At 45.5% G+C, this 21,506-nt stretch overlaps 1 protein-coding gene across 4 annotated transcripts in view; it reads right to left on the bottom strand.

Annotated features, from left to right (window-relative positions):
* SH3GL3 (SH3 domain containing GRB2 like 3, endophilin A3) overlaps positions 1-21,506 on the bottom strand; it is a 138,975-nt gene that overhangs the window by 15,963 nt on the left and 101,506 nt on the right. For 3 of the 4 annotated variants that reach the window (XM_039858479.1, XM_039858480.1, XM_039858481.1), the window contains 8 exons: positions 17,202-17,270; positions 16,355-16,427; positions 14,494-14,637; positions 10,790-10,923; positions 9,364-9,522; positions 8,082-8,185; positions 7,494-7,603; positions 2,984-3,559 (listed from right to left, as the gene is read on the bottom strand). In XM_039858479.1, coding sequence (XP_039714413.1) covers positions 3,486-3,559; positions 7,494-7,603; positions 8,082-8,185; positions 9,364-9,522; positions 10,790-10,923; positions 14,494-14,637; positions 16,355-16,427; positions 17,202-17,270 — 867 coding nt within the window. In that variant the 3' untranslated portion in view covers positions 2,984-3,485. Of the gene's footprint in view, positions 1-2,983; positions 3,560-7,493; positions 7,604-8,081; positions 8,186-9,363; positions 9,523-10,789; positions 10,924-14,493; positions 14,638-16,354; positions 16,428-17,201; positions 17,271-21,506 lie in introns of those variants that run through there. The other variant, XM_039858482.1, reaches the window with a different exon arrangement.

Genomic DNA, 21,506 nt, shown 5'->3' with positions numbered 1-21,506 from the left:
TCCATGGCAGCAGCCTAAGCTGGCTGAGACGGTTAAATCACAAACTACTAAGAACCCTCTACTTATTCATAGATGTGACTTACTGAAATTACTTGTCAACTGAACGCGCGCTTAATCGTCACAATCAATCATGTTTTAACCTTGATGCCAATCTTCCACGGCTTACACAGGTTACAGGAGACAGGCTGAACCCGTCTCGAAGCTCGGTGCCCTTCACTGCCCAAAGCCCTGACTCACACACAGCAAGGCCACCCTTATGCCACTGACAGGCTCTGCGACTCTGAGCGAAATGACATATAATGACACTGATTTTGCCACAGGCTAACTGTGATAAATAAGAGCGTCTCATCAACAAGACAATGACATAACATCGAATGAAACGTGATTCGAGGACCTTCTGTACTGACGTGGCTTCTGCAGATGCATCAGAAGCCGGGTCCATTTATTGGTCTTGGCAGGTGACCCCTCTACCACACCAGGTCCAGGGCTTGTGGGACGCCTCTGTCACTCTGAGTTCAGGAAAAAGGGGGAAGACAGATGGCGCCCTTAATGAGAGGTGACTTCGCGGCCACTGGCAGAGGATCACGGTGTTTAGTCTGCCTGCTCCTTGCTTTGCACAGTGTGACTTTAGTGACCGATATTTAAACATAAGGAGACTGCACCTAAATATATGGTTTCTGGCTTTTCTTGAAAAATGTGAAAAGCTGCTCTCCTGGGCCTACGTTCTCGGCAAGCAGCAGCCGTGGTGACTCCGGCGGTCACCTCCAGACAGGGAGGTGTTCTCCACTTGGCTGCAGACCTGCCTCTCCCTGGCGCCCACCCGACTTGGAGGTCTGGTGTCAGCCATTTGTCACTGGCCTTGCTCTGCGTTCTTACACCTCCCTCTGTCATTCCCCAAATCTGGCATTCGAGGTTGCACCTGAGCCACACCCACCGGAGAACTCCGAGGGTGTCACTCGTGTGAATTCTAAGGTAAAGTTCTCCACCGCTGTGTACATGGCTGCCCTGTTCGTAAGCGCTAGAAACAGCGAGCTTCTATGCTATTTTCTTAAACGTATATATATATATATATATATATATATATATATATATATATATAGTCTCAGATGCTGCATATTTAAAAATCTTCATATATACCCTACAATGATATATTTGGTCATATAATAGTTTAATATTTAGAGGATGGTATTTTAAATTTTAGCTTAAAGACCAAATATATCATTGTAGGGTATATATGAAGATTTTTAAATATGCAGCATCTGAGACAATATGATTATCAGCATTTCAGCCAAGTAGTGTTAAAATCCCCACAGCTAAGTTAGAAGTTACATCTTACAGGCTTTTCAAAAAAGGACTTGTCAAGGCCTTTGACTCGACTATTTAGAAGTACAGAAAACCTTGCAGCAAGAAAAACCTGTCTCTAAAGCATCCTTTGGATTGAAAAACGAGAAAAGGCCTCTCTTCGCCTTTCCCACATCGATGGCTCCCGGTAAACAATCATCATCATCGTTCACATGTTATTTCTTAAAATATGTTTTAAAATATGGAAAATAGAGAATGTTCAGGCGATCCACTTTCGAATTTCTGAGGATGCTCACAAGAGCTGGAAAAGAACCCTGAACTGTATTCAGACTGATCAGCGCATTCAGGGACACGTTCGAATCGGTCCAGAGATGTTAGGAAATTTACCCAAAGTCACACAGCTCGTCAGTGTCAGAATTTGAACTACATTGCAGGACTCCCGTTTCCCTGATATTTCTCTGGTCGATAGCTGACTCTGAACCAGTACTGATAACACACAGAAACGTACAGGGGGCAGGGATGGCAGGGGGGGAAAAAAAAAATGGGGAGGAAAAAGCGAAGCAGTCTCCTGACCGAGCAATCACCATTGCCACAGCTCTGAGAAATTTTAATTGCCTCCGGAAATTCAGGTTAAAAAAAAATGCACGTATGTCTATTTGCAAAGTGCTTGTCCCTTTTAATTTTCAAACTTCACACTTCACTTTTGAATATCTGTTTATTTTCTCTGTAATCCTAGAGACTGGGCTCCGGCGAGGGGAATGACTTAGGCTCTAGACTTTATTTCTGAGCCCCCTTAGAAGTATCGAGAAACTTATAAACGTCTCCTTTATACCTAAAGGGAGCTAGAATGTCTTTCTATGAGCCATTGGAGAGATTTATTTTGCCTCGCTCCGAAACGCCTGGAGCATACGTTGGGGACCCCCCCCCATTTGGTCCCTAACCTCAGCCTTTCACGTTTTTAAAGCTGATCCCAGTTTGGAGCATATTAACCCTTAGGTGTGATTACATAAAGTGGTACCCTCTTTGAGAACTTCAGTGAGAAAAAAAATAATAATCTTCATACGTCCTTGAGCGGATATAAATTGGAAACTATACCTTGCCCTCTAGTCTTTAAATTTATAATTCGCTGAGTGACAACTTGGGGGCCTGATAAAAATGACCCGGGGCAGGGAAGACACTTAAGCATAAAGCACCAGTTCCTTGTACTAGTTTCTGAAAAACCAGTGGTTTTCTGGGAACTATCCCGGCACACTATTCGGTTCAAGGACTTTTCCTGGCCTCCTTCTCTCCTTGAGGGACACAGGGCCAGCGTGCGCTCATGGAGCGTCACGACCCCACACTCGCGGGCTTGGACAGGCGGCGGTTTCTCCTCGCCAGGGCCCGAACTTGGACTTCGTCTGCAATCCATCATGTCGAGATGTGATTTCCACTCCCCAGCCCTTTCTCCACTTTTGGCTCATTCCGTTCATTCTCTGAAGTACCTGGAAATGTATTATCAGAAGGTTCCATCTCGGCCCCACGATGCCTTCTGCCTGATTGACCTGCGTCCTGTCATCCACCCCTCCCCCGCGCGCTTTTTTTTTTTTCTTTAGAAAGAAGAAACGGTGAAGAAAATGTTCTTGGAATTCATTTCTGGCAGAGTGCTACGAGCTTTGCTTTAAATTGTTAGTGAAATGCTTGACATTTTTCCTTCACTTTATAAACATTATGTGCAAATCATTCACAATCCTAATGGAAAGTAATTTCCCATTAATGCGGGCCATAAAATGCCGTTTTCTTTTGAAACCGTGCCTTCGAAACAAACAGTCCAGGACCCCTTTACACTCACAAATTCCACCCACAAATCAAGGGAGCCCGAGGCCGAGCGTTAGGATTGGGGACTGAAGTTTCCGCCAAGGGCGATGTCGGAGAGGCAGCCGAGAAAACAGGAGGGACAGGCCACTGTCAAACGGTGGCTGACGGTGGCTGACGGTGGCTGACGGTAGAGTGTGCGGCAGTGGAGAGCTCGTTATTGGGCACGGAGCCTTCCTAAAAGCCATCCTCTGCACATCTGTGATCTCTGGCTGACCATCGCCCTTCTAACAACTTAATCTGCCCAGCGACTGAGCTCCTGGCCAAGAAGGACGGGACGAAGCACTGACACGCACAGTCTGGATGAGGAAGCCAAAGAACTCACTGTATTATCAGGGTTTTCTTCTCCCGAGTCTGATGCATAAAACAGACTCCTTTTGCAAACCCCTTGCTGGCCGTGGATTCCCTGTGATCGAGAATGTTAGAAATAAATTTACTCCAGAGGCCCTTGAACATTTTATAAGTTCCTCTAGTATTCCTTCTGAATGGTACGACATGAAATATCAATGAGGTAAAGTGCCAGGCTCTGCTACTTACTGGCTCTGTGACCTGGAGAAACATCTCGAGCTCTCTGAGCCTCCGCTTCCTGTTAAAATGGGAAGGATAACGGTACTGGAAATGTGTATGGAGCAGTCAGTACACGACCTGAACCGCAGTGAGAATCAACAACTGTGACTGCTATATTGTCATGCTATGATTTTTCACCGTCTTATTTTATAGTCTCATCACTTTCTTGCAACATCCGTACAAGAATGGAATGAGTTATGGATATAAAGCATCAAATAATAATGCCTGGCATATTTTCGGCTACTCAAATGCTACACCCTTGTGCCCTCAAGTGGTGCTTTGGTTTAAACGCTTGGTCGTTTTCATAGAGTATAGCACTCTCCACATTGCCTGAGGTCATATTTAGTGTACCCAGAGTAAAGACAGACACCTTCGTCAAAGAAAAGCTGAGCTCTTCATAGCGGTGGAGAGCATGGTGTCTTAGGGGCCTGACCTGAAGTCCTGTCTCCAAGACCCCCCCACACACACTTGGATGGAGCTGGACTCATTTTCAAAGTTTTTAGTTAGTTAGTTAGCTTATATCAGGTGCTTTCTAAACTGAAATTTGGAAGTGGCTTACGATAGTATTAAGAATAAACTTTTTCCAGGCCAGAAACAGAAAAGCCATAAAAAGTAGCAAGACAATATATTTTCATCCAAATAAGAGAACTTTTGAAAGAGAGGGACACTATCAAAAAATGACCAGAGCGACAGACACACACTGGGGCTGTCCCAAGCAAACAGGGCTGCAGGTCACCCTCGTCAAAGGGGAAGGGGACACTCACGGCAGCCGCAGTCACTTGAAGGGTCGCCGTGCCTGAACATCACGCCTGGTACTGAGCTCCCTGGGGCCGGGAGAAGCGAAGCCTATAATGGGGTCCACACTGTCCTTAAAGGACTTACACCTGTTCTTCAGGAGCCATCGATGTTCCCATGACGAAACACATTTTTCTGCTCAGTCAGGTATTCTTATTGAAATGCAATTTAAAGGACACCTTGAAAGAAGAAAAATACCGCCCACAACCCTACCAGCTCCACGCCCAGCTCTGGGTTTACAAAGCTGTGACCACAGTTTGCTTACAACTTTGTATCTTCCTCCTCTACTTACCACCAGCAGACCACCAACGTAACTACATAACTTCCACATTAATAAGTTTGAAAAGCTACATAATATTCCATCTGATAGACCTTTACCTACTTAACCACTACCCTAACGATTGGCAAATATATATAAATAAATATTGGGCGTGAGGTTTCCCCCCCTATAACTTTGTGTTTTTCTGGATATAGGGCTACAACAGACAGAGGATTTTACACTTTGCTTAAATTATTTCCTTCTCCTGTATTTTCAGGAATAGATAAGACAGGATGTTAGCTACTCTTTGGTGCATCTAGCAAGTTATCGTAAGAAAGATGAGAAGTGCCCAGTGTGCAGGCAAAAACGAAAGAGAGAAAAATCAGAAATTGGGTGCCAGCACACTAGAAAAGCTAACCGCTTCTCTGTCCCCAGAGATAAGCAGGTGGCCATCCCAAACCCTTCCCGGAGACCTCTCTAAAGCAAACAAAGGCACCCATTCTGCAGTGAAGATTAAAGGCATTGCCATCCCACTCAAGTCTGTCGATTCAGGTGCCCTCAAGGAAGCCTACATAAACTGAGAGAGGTCTGAAGTGCCGTATCTAAGAAAGAGCCTGCATTACAGGTTCGAGTGACCGGACAACTCACGTCACCCAAGGGTAACCAGAGACGTCAGGGGCCTGTCCACGTCTTCACCCAGAAGCAGAGGCGACTACATTGAAAGCAGCACCAGGAAGGAAAAAACGCTTTCCAAGAGACCAGCATGATCACAGCAACGGACAGACGGTTACACGATGTTTACTTAACAAAAACGGTGATTATAAGGCAACTGGAAGGCAGAGGGAAGGAGAAGACAGAAAGCTAAGGCCTCATCTCCCATTGTAGGAATTCAGTAGATATTACCCAAAACTGGAAAACCAACAAACGGCAATATAAGCGTATCATTTAGAGCCGTGGAGGTAAATGCCAAAGAAGGAGCTGACAGTTGAAAGTGAGCAGGAAACCAAGATGTGGGGGGGAAATGGATTAGGGCGGAGTGACGTTCTCCACGAAAAGCCTCGTAGGGCCATTTTCTTTTTAAACCTACATTTACACGTTACTCCGATCACTTTTATATTTAATTGTGGAAAAAAAAAAAATTAACGAACAGCAATCGTGTTGGAAGAAAACTCAGACCGCACAGTTTACGTGGGCAGATCCATGGACAGACAAAATAGGTGAACCTCGACGTAAGTCTCACACTCACACAGAAACGAACTCTAAGTGGCTCATAGGCTGAAATGTAAAAATGTACCAGAGTAAAATTATTGGGGGGAAAAAAAAAAACATAGGAGGAAACATTCCAGGTCTAGAGCTGGGCAAAGGATTCTGAGACTTCACGTCAACAGCATGATCTTACAAGGAAATATTGACAAACTAGACTTCATCAAAATTAAAAACCTTTGCTCTGTCAATAGCGTCAGAAGGAGACTAAAAAGAAGTTCCCGAGTGGAAGAAAATATTTGTAAACCACATCCAGGTCAAAGGACTTGTATTTAGAATATATAAAGAACGCTAAAAACTCAACAACAAATTGGGGGAAAAACTATTAATCTCCCCATGCGCAAGGAATTCTCATGAATCAATAAGACAAAGTAAACTACTCAAAGAAAATGAATCAATTATATGATCGGACCATTCATACATGAGAAAATACAAATGGCAAATTGAAATAATAGAAAAAAATGTTCAATCTCACCAGTTATCACAGAAAGGCAAAATAAGATTGCATGCCATTTTTTTTATCCATGAATGCTTGGTGAAAATTGAACTCTAATAGCATCGGTTTAGGGTGGGGAGGAGGTATTACTACATGCGTAGCAGTGTGCCCATGGCAGGGCAGTAACTTAGCAATAGATATTGATCTACTATCATTTAAAATTTGCATTCGCTCTAACTCAGCAATGTTGTTTCCAAGAAAGACTTGGCCATCAGCATATATAGGATATTTTCTAGCATATGAAGCCATTAAAATACAGTGGGATAGATAGATACGCATGGCACGGAAATAACTCCAAGAAGTAGTGATAGTTACAAATATAATCTTGTATTTGAAAAGCAGAAAATAACCTGAAACTGTGTGAATATAGCGTGTGTGTGTGTGTGTGTGTGTGTGTGTGTGTGTGTGTTGTCGTGCACATAACTAGATGGGACAGAGAGCCCACGGCAAACTGTTAACCGTGGCCATGTCCACAGAAGGGACTGGGGTGGGGTGAGAGATCACAGGAAACTACAGTATGATTTACAGCTCCTGAATGTTGTTGTGCGCAGTTCGGTCACTTTATTCATAAATATGTCCGTCATCTAATTTAAAAAAATAACGATGCAGCAGATGCTCAACAAATGTTAATTTGAACTTTTTAAAAATGAGCAGACTATTTGGAAAGAGTGAAAACTATTTACGAAGAAAGGTCAATGGGGCACGATGGGCCTATGGGGCAGGGCGATTGGGATGGAATTCTTCCTGGTGCTGGTTTTCAAAAACTGATGTAAGTACCCCAAACCAGGAAGCAGGAAAAGGGGCATAATTAGGAGGAAAAGGGATTCGCCAAACAAACAGAAAAGAAAGTCAGGGTCTCAGTGTATTCAAGGGACGACAGGAACACGTCGTGTGAGCACAGGCTCCCAGCAGAGCCTGCCTGCAGGGAACAACACCCAGCTCAGGGAACGGCCAGCTCACCTGTTGACTTTGCTACGGAGGTGGCAGACATCCCGTTGAGCTCACTGGGACTCCTCTTCAGGGGCCGCGGCTTGTATTCGCGTCTGGGCAGGGTGGATGCTGCCGAGATCCTGCAATGCACATTGGAAGGTGAGTCAGACGCCGATGAGGCCTTGGGGACAGGTGGTGGTCACGCAGGGGATGACTTTTACACACTGATTCTTGAGGAGCCCAAAGTGATAGAGGCAACATCCCACATGCAGCTTTCAACTACAGATCTGAGAGGTGCTTTCCTCGTAAAGCCTCTGAGGCACCCAGCAAGTGCCACGGGCATCGTGGGCACTCAGCCACGTTAGCTGCCGTCTCTCCTGGCATGAAAACACAGCCGTGTGGGCTGTAGATGAACTGCCTGCCTGCAGCCTGGGTGCCTCGGAGGCCGGACACCATTTCCAGCTCTCAGAGCAATCATGAACGCGGCCTGACATCTGCAGCGGTGAAGTAAAACCACGTCTTTTTCCAGATATCGACATACTTTCTGAAGATCGTGTCACTCTTAAGGATGACTTTTTACCCCACAGCCCTGGCCTCGAATGCACCAGGCACTCTTACCGTGTCTGTAGCTTTTTCTGGAGCTCCTGCAGAATCTCCGTGGACTGTCTGTGATAGTCTAAAGCTGCCTCTATAAACACGGCCAACTGGCTGACTTGTTCTACCTGCAGCGGAAGTGACAAATTACTCCAGAGAGGCCAGAACCTGGATTGTCCAGAGAACGGACACCAGCCACCAAGACCCTGCGTTTGCCTCGGCTCCCATCCATTTCATCTCGTCTAAACTTGGGGCCCTGGTGACGACCGCACAGGTCCCGGGATAGAGCTAGGGATGCTGGCAAAACACGTTCAAATTTAGAGCTAGGGATGCTGGCAAAACACGTTCAAAACACGTTCAAATTTAGCTGTGATTATAAAATCTGATGTAACTCAATAAAACGCCTGTCGTTCCAACGAGGCGACAGTCTCAGGAGATTCTGCGGCTATAAGGGTCGTAGGTCGGAACACAGAGGGCTCAAGCTTTTCCAATTACGAGGGAAGCCAACATGGATCGAATGGACTGCTTCCTTAGAGTGGTGTCTCTATGGGTCCTTTCCAACTAAATCATGTCAAGAGACTAAGGAAACTGAGCTGTCCTCAGGTAAGAGGGAAGCCAGGGCAAAGCGTCGCCAGGCCCTTGGATGGGGTTGGTGGCATGGGCACAAAATCTTCTCTCTGAGGCATACATCAGAAAGGAACGAACTATAAAGACTGTGGCATCTCTCCTTCCCATGATTCTGGACACTTGAGAAATCTGTGACCCAATTACAGTAAATAAAAAAAAAAGAAAGAAAGAAAAATAAGACCTGTGGCCCATAGAAACCCCAGAAGCCCTTGGCGGCACAAACTGATGCACGTGCCCAGCAGAGGCCTGAGAGTGTCCCCAGTTCCCCACACACCTGAGGGGCTACTGCTGACATGAGAGACTCACTAAGCTCACTTCTGGAAGCCCCCGAGGCAGGCTCACAGGCCACAGGCCTTCTGATCTGCCACATCACAAATGCTTCAGCCTCCAATACAGAGGCCGGGAGACTGTGTCATTCCTGGGACGCCCCACCTCCCCGGGGGCCAACCCCGGCACAAGGCAGAAGCGATCTCAGGACAAGCTGGACGTCCCGAGATCTGAGATTTCAGCTGGGACCTGCCCGATGTCTGGAGCTATTCTCCAAAGCAGGAGAGAATGGTTACAGAAACTTCCAGAAGCTTTTCTAACAACCAAGGCTCCAGAGCCTCGCCCCATGCAGAAGACATAGAGTCAACATTCTCGGTCACGGGAAAGTCTCCTGATTGGTTTAAATACTTACATCATTTTCTAAAAAATTAAACATGCTTCTTTCAGCCAACTCCTTTGACTCTTCAAACTTTTCTACCGCTTGTCTGACTTCTTCGTCTGGTATCTTACCTACTCGCTTCTTTTTATAGTCGTAATCCAGGCGACGGCCTTCCAGCTTTTTCAGGTGGTGCTAAGGGACAGAGGAGACCGTCAGGGACGGCGTGCTCAAAGCTCGGCACGAAGAAAGCTTGGTCGTGCCTATGAAAACGGTCGTTTGTGGCTTTTTCCCAGCCTACATTTTTGAGGACAGGAAGCCATCTCACATTTTGGGTGTGGGCACCTCAGCATCGATTAGAGGCTCCCTTCGCTGCAGGTCCTCAAGGAATATTTGTGGGATGAATAGATGGATGGATGGATGGATGGATGGATGGATGGATGGATGGATGGATGATGGATGGATGGATGGATGATGGATGGATGATGACGGATGGATTTACGACATTTAACGGATGACGGATGGATTTATTTGGATGACGGATGATGGATTTATTTTCGACGATGGATGATGGATTTATTTGACGACGGATGATTTGATGACGAATGGATTTGATGGACATTTACGGATGGATGGATGGATGGATGGATAATGGATGGATGGATGATGATGGATGGATGGATGGATGGATGGATGGATGGATGAATGGATGGATGGATGGATGGATGGATGGATGAGTGTCTATATGGCACGTAAGGACACAGTATCAGTACTCATTCCATTTTCCAAAGTTCTTCATAGGACCCCTCACTATGGCTCTGTTACTATCAGATCGTTTCCAACTACATTAACCATACCAAAAATAGAGATATTTCTTTTCCTACTATTGTCAACTCCTCATTAAGAGGTAGGTTATAAAAAACAAACTTCCGGTATCCTCTAGAATATTCTGCATGTTCCATAAAGTTCTCCAACAATTACAGAACGGGCAGAATAAATGCTCTCACCAAATACGATACACACGCCCTCCAGGTGTACGCTCTGGAAGGCCATTTTTAATAGTTTTCCAAATAGAAAGTGTTGACTCCTAGAACCTGATTTCCTTGAGAAATCACGGAAAATAACGACCGCTCGTGCAATGTATACAAAGAGACAACTAATATAGCATGATTCTGATGATCGAAAATCCTCAAACAGGTATTGAATCGTTTTCTGTGACAAATGGCTGTAGAAACACACATCTTTACCCGGCTTCTCACTGGCTTCAGTGAGCTACAGGATAAAGGGCTACTTGACCCTGGGACGCTTCCTCCGGGGAGCCAGGGGAACAAATCGGGTGGTGTGTCTACTGCCCACGGTCAGACGATGCTTCCGCTGCTTCCCTACAGAAACAGCCTACCTATCTCAAACATAAACACCACCTTAAGCAGCAACAGGTAGACGTACAGCCGAGAGCGCTCACCCCAATCTCTTTTAAATCTTTGTCTTGCAGTAACTGAAGTGGATCAATGAAAGTTTGCTTTACATTAATATCCAGAGAGTCTTTCACCTCAGCCATTAGCTTCATGGATTCACCAACTTCTATGAGCGCGTTGCCTGGGAGAGAAAACATAAAGAAAGGTTCTCTATCACAGTACTCTAAGGTTGACAGTGAGTTACATTTATTTCGTTCCCAAAAGTTTGTGGGTGATGGTGTAACAGGGTCCTCGCTAAGGGACCCTTGAATCTTGACTCAAGCGGAAAAAAGGAAAAACAAAAATAAAACGAAAAAGAAAGGTCTTCCTATTTTCTACATTTTCCTCTCTACATTCTTCACTTTCTTCACTCCATAAAAAATAAAAACTCTGAGGCGGACAGACCCAGGCACTTAGCACTTTGACCACTAGATGGGGATAGAGCTCCATTTTAAAAACTGGTACTGCCAAGACCTGGCACCAAGGGTTTCTTAGAATCCAGAACAAAGTCCCTCCTTGTAAACAATGAAAGGGTTGAGTCGTCGGGCTAAGCACCAAGCAATAACGATTACGATAGAAACAAATGAACAGCATCTCCTCTCAGCCCTTCCTGCCAGAGCTCCTGAGGCCACTCCCTGTGTCCGTGGGTTCTGAGGCCCCCTATCCTCTCTGATGTCAAAGGCGGCCTGGCAAGGGACACGCTTCAGCAGGGCGGGCGGGCTCTGCTCCCGCTTTGGCTGCATCACGCCCTGGCATCTGGACGCCAGCTAATCCGCAGGAATTGGCAAGCGGGCATCCTGGTAGCTGCGCACAAGGAGGCGGCAGGTTCTCTAGAAAACGCCTCTGGGACATGTGGCCGTAGACTGAACTGGTTTCTCTGTATCGGGAGTTTCCGAAATTGAGTCTGTAAAACGAAGGTGGAGCTCGGGGTCTACCTTTTTATTTTGTCCCATGGGAATGGTACACATTCGACCTCGGGCTCGAAAGACCTTGAAGTCCAGCCCAAGAATTTCCATTTCTAGCAAATTCTGACCTTCAGGCAGTTTCACCTGTTGGTCAAGGGCATGCACCACTGATTCACCAGTAAAGCGGGAACAGCACTATCGCCCTTTTTTATTAAGGAATAAACTAGATAGTGTATGTTCCAGGAGCTTGCAAAACATACGTGGAAAATGTTACTCTAAAATTCAGCTGGCCGGGACCCCTTCTTCACCCAGTGGCAGCTTCGTTCCTCCTGGAATGCTACATTTCTTTCACTGACTCTTCGGAGTCTGGTTCTAAATCATTCCGAGATGAAGCTGGGACATCTTTTCCTAGCCTGGGGACGCTTTCCTGCCCAATTAGTCCGAAATGGAGGGTGTGGCTTCTGGCCCTGTCAGCCTGTCACCACCAGCGCCCGTGCCCCAGCATGTCAGTTAATGTAGCTTTGACAGAAATTGTCCCAAGTACATTTCTATGAAGACTCCAAAGACGACATTCTGAACATTGGCCGTCACCTGCATGGATTGGACATTCTCGCTCCTTGCCCGAGATGAGTACTTCCAATCCCACCAGGGCGTGGGGCTCAGCCTCCATGCCGAAGTTTCTGCGCTTTAAGAAGGCACCCCGCCCCCCGACGTGGCCCCAAGGACCAAGCGGCCCACGACGGTACAGCCCCTCCCTGGGAACCGCATGTGAGCTGTCTGTTTCTGGTGCCCTTCTGAAGCCAGCTCTCCTCCTTATCCCAAGTTCCCTTAAGTTGCTGGGCATCTGAGAAGCTACCAAGTTGTCTGCCCTCTTAAACCCCATGCCCTGTCACCACGGTCAGGTACATGGCAGGAATGTACCTGTCAGGGCCCACCTGGCAGCCTCACCTGCCCTCCAGAAGGTCTGCCTTCAGGGTAAGAAATAGGCCACCTTTCTCCCACTCACATGGATAAAAATAAAATCCACATTATGTTGCTCTGGAGGATATTGGTACCCTCTGTGACTATTAATGTTTGGGGATTTTTTTAAGTTTTCTAAAGATTTTTTCCCCACAATTCCCTAGATTAATTACTACAGCCAAATATCTGAATTCTCAATTTCCATATCCTGCCTTGTTACCATTGCATAAATAGCAAACGTACCAAATTCTCCTGGAAGACTTAATATATTTAACTCCATTTGCCTCCAATTTAATTTATTAATTTAAAGCAATCTCAATCAAAATTCAACGAGCTGTTTATTTTTCAGTAGACGATACTTAAAATGACTCTTATCTGACAAAACAAAATAGGTGAGTGAAATAAAATTTTTACAATATCTAGGGGAAATTTTAGTTAAATATATTAAAATGTATTTTTAAATTGCAATATTTAAAACACATGACACTAGATCATAACAGTATAGATCAAGAAAACAGGAAAGGCCAGAAACAAATTTAAAATACAATAATTTACCCTATAACAAAAAGGTTATTTCAAATCAGTAGAGAAAGGCTGAATACATTAGGACAACTATCTATTTATTTGTGAGGAAAAAAAAATGAGAACCCTCTTGCACAGTGGTCATTCTTTAAACTCAGAGGCTCGGAAATTTAAAGAAAACATATGCATGAAAAGAAAGTATAAATAAACAGGTACAGAATTAGTATAAATAAACCATTAAGGAAACCCAGGCAACCCCCACTACATAAAATGCAAAAATCTTTCTCCATTACAATGACCCACACCTACAATGTCAGAGGGTAAATGCCTACCTGGGGTGAAACTTCACCAACCCAGGCAAAGAGCAAATATTCTGACCACTGAAAGAGCTCATAAACCAGTAAGAGAAAAAAAAAATGGACTCCTTAATAGAAAAATAGGCAAAAGATGCTAATATACAATTTGCAAAAATGATGACACACGTGAAAAAAATCTACCTGGTGTATAATCCAAAAACTGAGGTTAAAATAGCACCAAAATAACAGTTTTGTGTACTATGTATCAAACAACCAGTTATTTAAAAGTTTTTTTTAAACAGTTTTATATACTATGTATCAAACAACCAGTTATTTAAAAGTTTAGTTTTATTTAAAACTAAAAAGATAATGCCCAGATTTATGGTCTATACCGAGAAAAAAATATTCTCCCCCACTCCTAGCTGGAGTGTCCAAGTAGTGTAGCCTTTCTCAATATGCTCCAAAAGCCTGAAAAATAGGCACACTCTTGACCCCACCATTTCATTGCTAGGCATCTCATCTAAGGACATAATCTTGGGTATCAAAGATTTGCCTGTAAAAATGGTGACTATAGATAGAAAGACATTTTTTTTTAACATTAAAAAAAAAAAACACCTAAATCCCCAGTAAATGGGACTTGTTATGATACATGGAATATTATGCAGCCTTTAAAAACAATACTGTAGAAAATGGACGACTTTATGACGTGGATCATGACCCAGTCAACGGGAATACAGAGGTTACCGAACGGCCTACGGGGATATATGCATACTATAACTCCACGTGGAAGAATAAACAAAGTATAAAGGACACATAACAGGGTGTCACTGGACCTATCAACTGGATATGTGATTTTGGGTGGTGGTATCTTTTTCACTATTTTGCTTACCGAGGTTTTCTCAGCTTCCTGCGGTGGATACGCACTATGCTTCGGTAATATGGAAAAAAGTAATACGGGTTGTTAAATAAAGGCTTTGTGCATCAGCGACACTCAACTGTGGCCGCGTGCTCAGCACGTGTGACACTCACCGAAGGTGGAGCCGTCCCCAAGCTCCTTCCCGTACTTGAGCATGCAGCCGCCCAGCAGGCCTTCTGTCTGGGGGTAGCCGGTGCTTGTCACCTGCCCTCGGATCTTCGACACGGTGTTCAGCATGCCTAGCTTAGCTCTGTATGCTTAAAAACATCGTCATTTGTAATTCCTTAAAGTGACAAGGCAGAGCGACAGGCACAGTGCATTTGACAAACGCGGCCGGCGAAATCGTGGTCACCCTAGACAAAATGTCAGGTATCTGTGGCAGGAAGACCATGCGTGGCCGAGCATGCTATGGTGTATAACCGACGGATAAAGAGCAGACTGGTTTGACCTCAGAAGAGATTAATGCAGGACAGATCGGAAGATCACTGTGGGAAAATGTGACTACGAATTGAACACCACGCTACGGATTTGGGATTTCATTCCATGGGCTACAGAGTGAATCACGTGCTGGCTTGTGGTGTTGGAGATGATTTGAAGTGGGTGAACTTTCAGTTGCTTTTATTTTCATAATTACATCACGTGTTTTAATGTATTCTAGACCCGTGCTTCTCAAACTGTAATGTGCAATAAATCACTCGGGTATCCCGTTAAAATGCGGAGTCTGATTTGGTCAGTCTGGGACGAGCCCAGGATTCTGCTGGTCCTGCTGATCCATGGACCACACTTTGGGGAGTGAGGTTTTAGACACCACCAGCCTTTCTGTGTCTTGCCCACCTCAGCCTCAAAGCCCTCACGCTCCTGGTCCCCAGGCACAAAGGCTTCACTCTGTCAACACACACACACAGACACACACACACACACACACACACACCCCATGACCTTCTCCCTCACTGCCGGGGTGGAAAGGGGAATGCCGCCTGTGACCGAGGGCTACTCTGCTGGATTCGAGGCTGCTGGGTTCCGTTTACTCCCCTCTGGCCAAGTGGACGCTTTCACTGTTGCCTGCATCTCCTTTCCCCAGCCCTATGTTAGTTCTTCGAGGACAGGATCTCAATCCAACTCATCAGTGTGTCCCAGAACCCAGGAAGCACCTGCTAAATATGCGATGATGGGTTGACCAGGTAAAGGAACTCACGAGGTTCATCCCAACCACTGATAAGGCAAGGCGAAGGGATATGGTATTATGGTTTTTAAAACTATAACCATCTACACAATTCTAAAGACTTCTATAGCCACCAGCCTCCCTAGACATGACTTTTATAAAATTTATGTTTTGAAATTTTTACGTTCTAGATTGCTGGCTGGTCCAGTCTGTGCCGATTCCTCCAGCCAAGGGAAGCACAGCGACTGCACGTGAATAATGAATTCCACAGAATTCAAGGACTGGATGCTCTCTGCTGATTTCCATAATTTACAACCTAGGATCAGCCATCAAGGCTGCTGCTTCACGACCTAGGAGTCAAAATCCCCCTGACGAGAAGCCGCCGTAGCACAGGACTCACGCTGCTTTTCATGTCGTGCGTCAGGTATTTAGCATGCGAGCCACAACGTGACGGCCATTTCAAATTAATATACGCCTTCGGAACAGGATGGCAAATTTTTTTTTTTTTTAAGAGGAAACGATTGAATAAGCAAACATTTATAAAAATGTCTAGCGGGTTTCTGAAGCCGCTCATAGAAAATGTCTTTGCTTAGCAGTGTCTGGCTGCCGGGTCGAACTCCATCCAAAAGATGTCACAGGGATGCCTGCTGTGTGTGCCATCAGCTAGGATTCACAGCAACTACTAGGTCGCTGAGGGCTTGACTCGAAAGAACTGAATTTCGTTATTGGGACACAGAGCACATTGTCTCTGTTATTAGAGTCTGTGACTGCAAATGAACAATAGAATATGTAAAGACATTTTCTAACTTTACCTGGATTTGGCTGAAGATATTCTGTGGCCTTTGAAAGAATTTCTGCAACAGCTTTATTGGTGACATCTATTTTCTTAAACAAACAAACGGGGGAAAAAAAAACAAACACGTGAAATGTTGGTAAATGACAAACGATGAATTCGCAGAAAAACAAAGTTGGGGATGACTGATGACCCCGGTTCTGTCCCACCTAAGCTGCCCCACCTGGCCGACCAGGACACATAATGAGGGACAAGGAATCGGCATGCTTCCTCTGGAGGCTTTACAGTCATGTCTGCCGCGGGCCTGTCACATTTTTCTAAATGCCGTCGTATACATTAATTTTTTGCTTACTTCCCACAACCTCCATGTGAGGCAAGTAGGACACATATCATCCTTGTGTCACCGTCAGAAAAGATGGCACAGCTTACTCCAGTTCACGCGGCTGGTTCCAGGGCAGAACCAGGATAAAAGTTCATTGCTGTGTAGCTGTTGCAACACAGGGTAACAGATCAAAGCCTTCCCCACAGGGACCAAAATTTGTCTATCTGAAGGGTCTCGTCTCAGAAATACATTGGATTCTCCAAGATACATAATCACAACGATGCCTTTTTAACTGAATATTGACCATCGTCGAAGCATTTTGATTTTTGTCCACTGGAGGGAACCAGTTAGTCGGATTCCCATCTCCAGCATCAGGGTTATTCGTTATTTGGGCTTGGAATTGGGGAAAAAAATTGCCTTTTGAATTCCGTAAGCCACACCTGCATGCCAGCATCCTAGAGTCCTCTAACACCTTTTACAGTATATCTGCCATCGCAACAAAAGTCAAATTTGTGATACAATGTACACTGAAATGCTCTCTTACCCTTTCCATGTCAAGAAATTCGTCATCGAGTTTTGTTCCTTCCACGCCACTGATTTTTTCACTAAATAGCTGCAGAAAAAACACACACACACAGATAATGGCCTTGTACAATGATGTCTTACCACAGTTCCTGACCCAAATTATCACAAACATATATTTAAAAAAAAAACAAAAACCCTCAGATTCAGCTTGTTGGATTTTTTTGGACTAAGTCCTTTAAGAAAATTACTGGAAGGAGAAAGCATATCTAAGGACATGGTAAGATACACGATCTCACTCACTCAACAGATATTTATTATGTACCTACTATGTGTAAAGCACATGGTAGGTGTGCTAGTACAAAGATAGGATTCTTGTCGTCCAGGAACCTAAAGGTCAGCAAAGCAGTTATTATGCATTCAACTAAAGCACAAGGAGGAACAAGAAGAAAAATAGACATATACTCAGTTATTGTGAACAGACTTTCGGTGATTCCCAGACAGGATCCCAAGAGCCTGCAGTGTGAGGGACAGGCCTGGCGATCTTCCAGGACTTATTTCCTAGAAAGCTTGGCATTTGAGCTGGCTCGTTAAAGACAAGGGGCGCATTTTAGTGGGCAGCCCTGACGGAAAGGCCTTCCAGCACGAGGCAGCTCCGAAAAAGACTGAGAGGCAGCTACGGGTAAAACGGTTTCTCCATCTTGGCACTTTGCTTTTTAGACCCAATAATTCTTTGGGGTGGGTGGGGGTTACAAGATCCTGCACTGCAAGATGTTTAACAGCGCCCCTGGCCTCAACCCACTCGGGGCCGGAAGCACACACACCTCCCTGGTGACAACCAAAATGTCTCCGGACAGCTGAAAACCACGATGGACAGTGAATGCGCTCGGGACACAGCTAGAAGTCTGGTTTAGCGGTGATGTGTCGTGCTTGGGGGGCGCTGGGAATAAGGAAAACACAAGCAGAAAGGCAGGCGGGGCTCGGATCGCACGGATTCTCAAATGCCAAGGTAAGGAGTAGGGCTGCGAAGCCTCTTGAGATGCTCCGTGAAACACAAGGCCAGCAGACAAACCTTGCGGGAGAGCGAGCGTGGCACCAGGGCAGAAGGGAAGCAGAACATGCGTTAAATTACTGTGAAGCGCATCGATATAATTTGTTTACACCCTTCACATATGTACGTAGAAAATATAAAAATCAGTAGTAAAGCGGGGTGGGCTAATGGTAGAAAGGATTGCAGGTCCTTCTAAGTGTTTTCGAGCGTGTGGTTTTCTGCTACACGTTAGATTACGACCATTGTACACACAGCATGACGAATAGGAGGAATGTGTGTGCAGACAGCACGTAACGTAAACTCGAGGTGTGAGAAGGAATTACTTAAAGACAGTAGGAGAGAAGATCACAAAAATGGCCACGACCCCCCGTCTTCCCTGTATCTATCTTTGTAATTCTCCTCACTGGAGCTGGAGTCTACCGAGCCTGGACTGGGCGTGTGACTTGTCATGACTCACGGACACAAGCCTAGGACTTGGGTGCTTTCACTCACTCCCCTGAAACCCGCTGCCACCATGCAAACGAGCCCCAGCTCATTTGCTACGTGGCGAGAGGCCAGTGGCCCCAACACCCTCGTCAAGACAACCAGTCCATCCCGGGAATAGAGCTCCAAGCTGACCTGCAGACACACGAGAGAGCCCAGCTGAGGCCCACCTAATCGCTGGCCCACGGAAACGAGTCAAATGCATGCTGGTTGTTTGAGATCACTAAATGGCGGGGCGCTCTGGTACGCAACAGAAGCTAGCCGGTACACCGGACGACGGTAAAGGAATCGGAGGCATTATCCTAACACCTCGATACAAGGTAAGACCTCCGACGGGGACGATGGAGCGTTTTAAACAGAGGTCTCCATAAAGTCCCCCAGACATCTTTTTGTTCATTAGTGAAATCATTTAAAATGTTGGTTCTCGACTTTAGGGGTAATTTCCTACGTTAAAATTATAAAATTTCGCTACAGCAATTCACGGATAGGCAATGGTTGAGACAAACACAATGTCTTTCACGTAATAACCAAACTGCAAAGCAAAAACCATTTACGCCACCAGATTAGGCATAAGGGCCAAATCTGTGGAGTAGTCCCTGCTCGTCTGTGGTCTGTGGTTATCAGTTACCCACGGTCGACTGTAGTCCGAAAATATTCAATGGAAAATTTCAGAAATACATCAATTCATTAGTTTTAAATGGTGCCGTCCTCCTCCGCCCCGCCCCTTAGTCACTGAATAGCCGTCCATTACCAGACTGACAGTTGACGTACGGCAGAGCCTGTGTTCAGGTCACCCTGATTGTACTTCATAACGCCCCTGAAACTCAAGAGCAGTGATGCTGGCCATTCGGATATGCCAAAGAGAGGCCTTAAAATGCTTCCTTTAAGTGAGAAGTTGTGAATGTTAAGGAAAAAAACACTATATATAGGGTTCGGCACTCTGCACAGTTTCGGGCACCCACTGGGGGTCTCGTGACATGTCCGAGAATAAGAGAGACCACCGTATAAGCAAAGCTAATTATTTTTTCCCTGAAAAGATATAATATCGTGGCCATCGGCTTCATTTAAAATTCACAGGCTTCCAAACAGTAAGAGGCGTTTTTCTTGCCCATGAACAAAGACATTTTATTCGTATGTGAATGAAGCAAAGGTCCTTTCTGTTCTGTCTACATGAAGCCATTCTGCATTTCTATAGAAAACGAGGCGTTCTGTACCAGGCAGAGCCACGTTACAGAACTGGACGGCGTCGTCTGGTGACGACGGTACATGCATTCAAAACAAAAAGCACTTTGTGTTACCAAGTAAGAAAAGAATGCCTAGGCCTTCCACCACACTCCACCCTGCCTCTCCCTCCTCGCAAGGCCTCGGGTGCACACCCGTACATTATGTGTCCCCGGGAGCCTAGCACACTCCACGGGGATGGAGAACACGAGGGGGCCGGAGGGGACGAGCCAACGACGAGGGGCGTGGGACGCCACGCCGAATACGGGGAGTGCGGTTTGGGTATAATTTAAAGTAGGTTTTGCGGGAGAGGCTGGGGTGGGGAGGAATTTCTCCAGAGGGATTGCACACACCCTCATGACAATGACAGGCCAGTTTTTGCTCATTCTAGGGTTACATCTCTGAATTATTCATATTTCTGGATGATTAGGGAGGCATTACAAAAAGAGCGTGTGCTTTAAAGAACTCTGCCCTCTTTCTTTTTCCAAAAGTTTAAATCTTCTTCTTAAAAGTGTTAATACACATCTGAAATTTAACAGGAACCAACGTTTATCACACCAATAAAACTGAATTTGAATTATGAAGTCTTTGCTTAAAATTAAAATTCTTCATTATTCCCCCTGTTGAGCTGCCTATTACTCAGAAGTTCTAGTTTCCTGGATAAATCACTAGTAAGAAGTGAAACGGCAGAAAATATAAGCGAATTTAAAGCCAGAATCAGAGCCTTATGAGAATCACATACATTGAACTTATGACTATACTTAAAACGTTTAAGAGACATTTATTAACAGAATGTATAAATAGCGTTCATCGTTTAATTGGTGAAATCTGTAAACTGAGCATTGTTCAAGCGAACTTGAACAACGAGTACTTTTCATTTTAACTCAAATACTACTAGACTTACAAATGAATTTACAAGCTTCTTAGTACCTTGTTTTTAAAAGCTGAAGGTAGAATTGTTTTTCACACTTACGACTTTAATGAATTAAATATTGGATAGAATTCTGGTGGTGAACACAGGTGTCCTTCTCTGAGCCCTAAGGAGCAGGAAGAGACAGGGCTCCCGGCTCACAATGGCCAGGCGGGTATAAAACACTGTAAGAACTCCAGGGATGGAGCGACCAGCTTTTGGGGGGTGAGAGGGAGGCGAACACAGTGGACAAGGGAGGGGCATCAGCAGAGAGGGGGCACGGACACGGTCCAACGGGTGACCCAACAGGGCCTGGTGTAGGACCTGCGAGTGCTTCTGGATGGCCAGAGCCGGGTCAGCAGACACAGGGAGAGGAGGCGGGGGCCCGGCAGCAATGGGCAGCGGCGGAAGTTTGGCCTGAGGGTCACTGAGGGGTTTTTAACAGGGCATGACATCAGCAGATGTCTCCGTTTGTCCGCTCAGAACTACACTGGCACGTCCTCCTCTTAACGACCCTGGAGCACTGCCCAGGCCGGTCACCACGACGTCTTGGACAGCCCACAAGAGCTACCAGCCACCACTCCGAGGAGAAGCCCCACGACCTGGCCCGGCCACCTTCGTGGTCCCAGCGCGTAACCGTCACATGGCTACGACTGCTCTGG

Source organism: Pteropus medius, unplaced genomic scaffold (assembly GCF_902729225.1).
Source record: "Pteropus medius unplaced genomic scaffold, Ma_sr-lr_union100, whole genome shotgun sequence".
Lineage (NCBI taxonomy): Eukaryota > Metazoa > Chordata > Mammalia > Chiroptera > Pteropodidae > Pteropus > Pteropus medius.
Note: the sequence above shows the minus strand (reverse complement) of the source record. Positions and strands in the feature narration are given on the sequence as shown.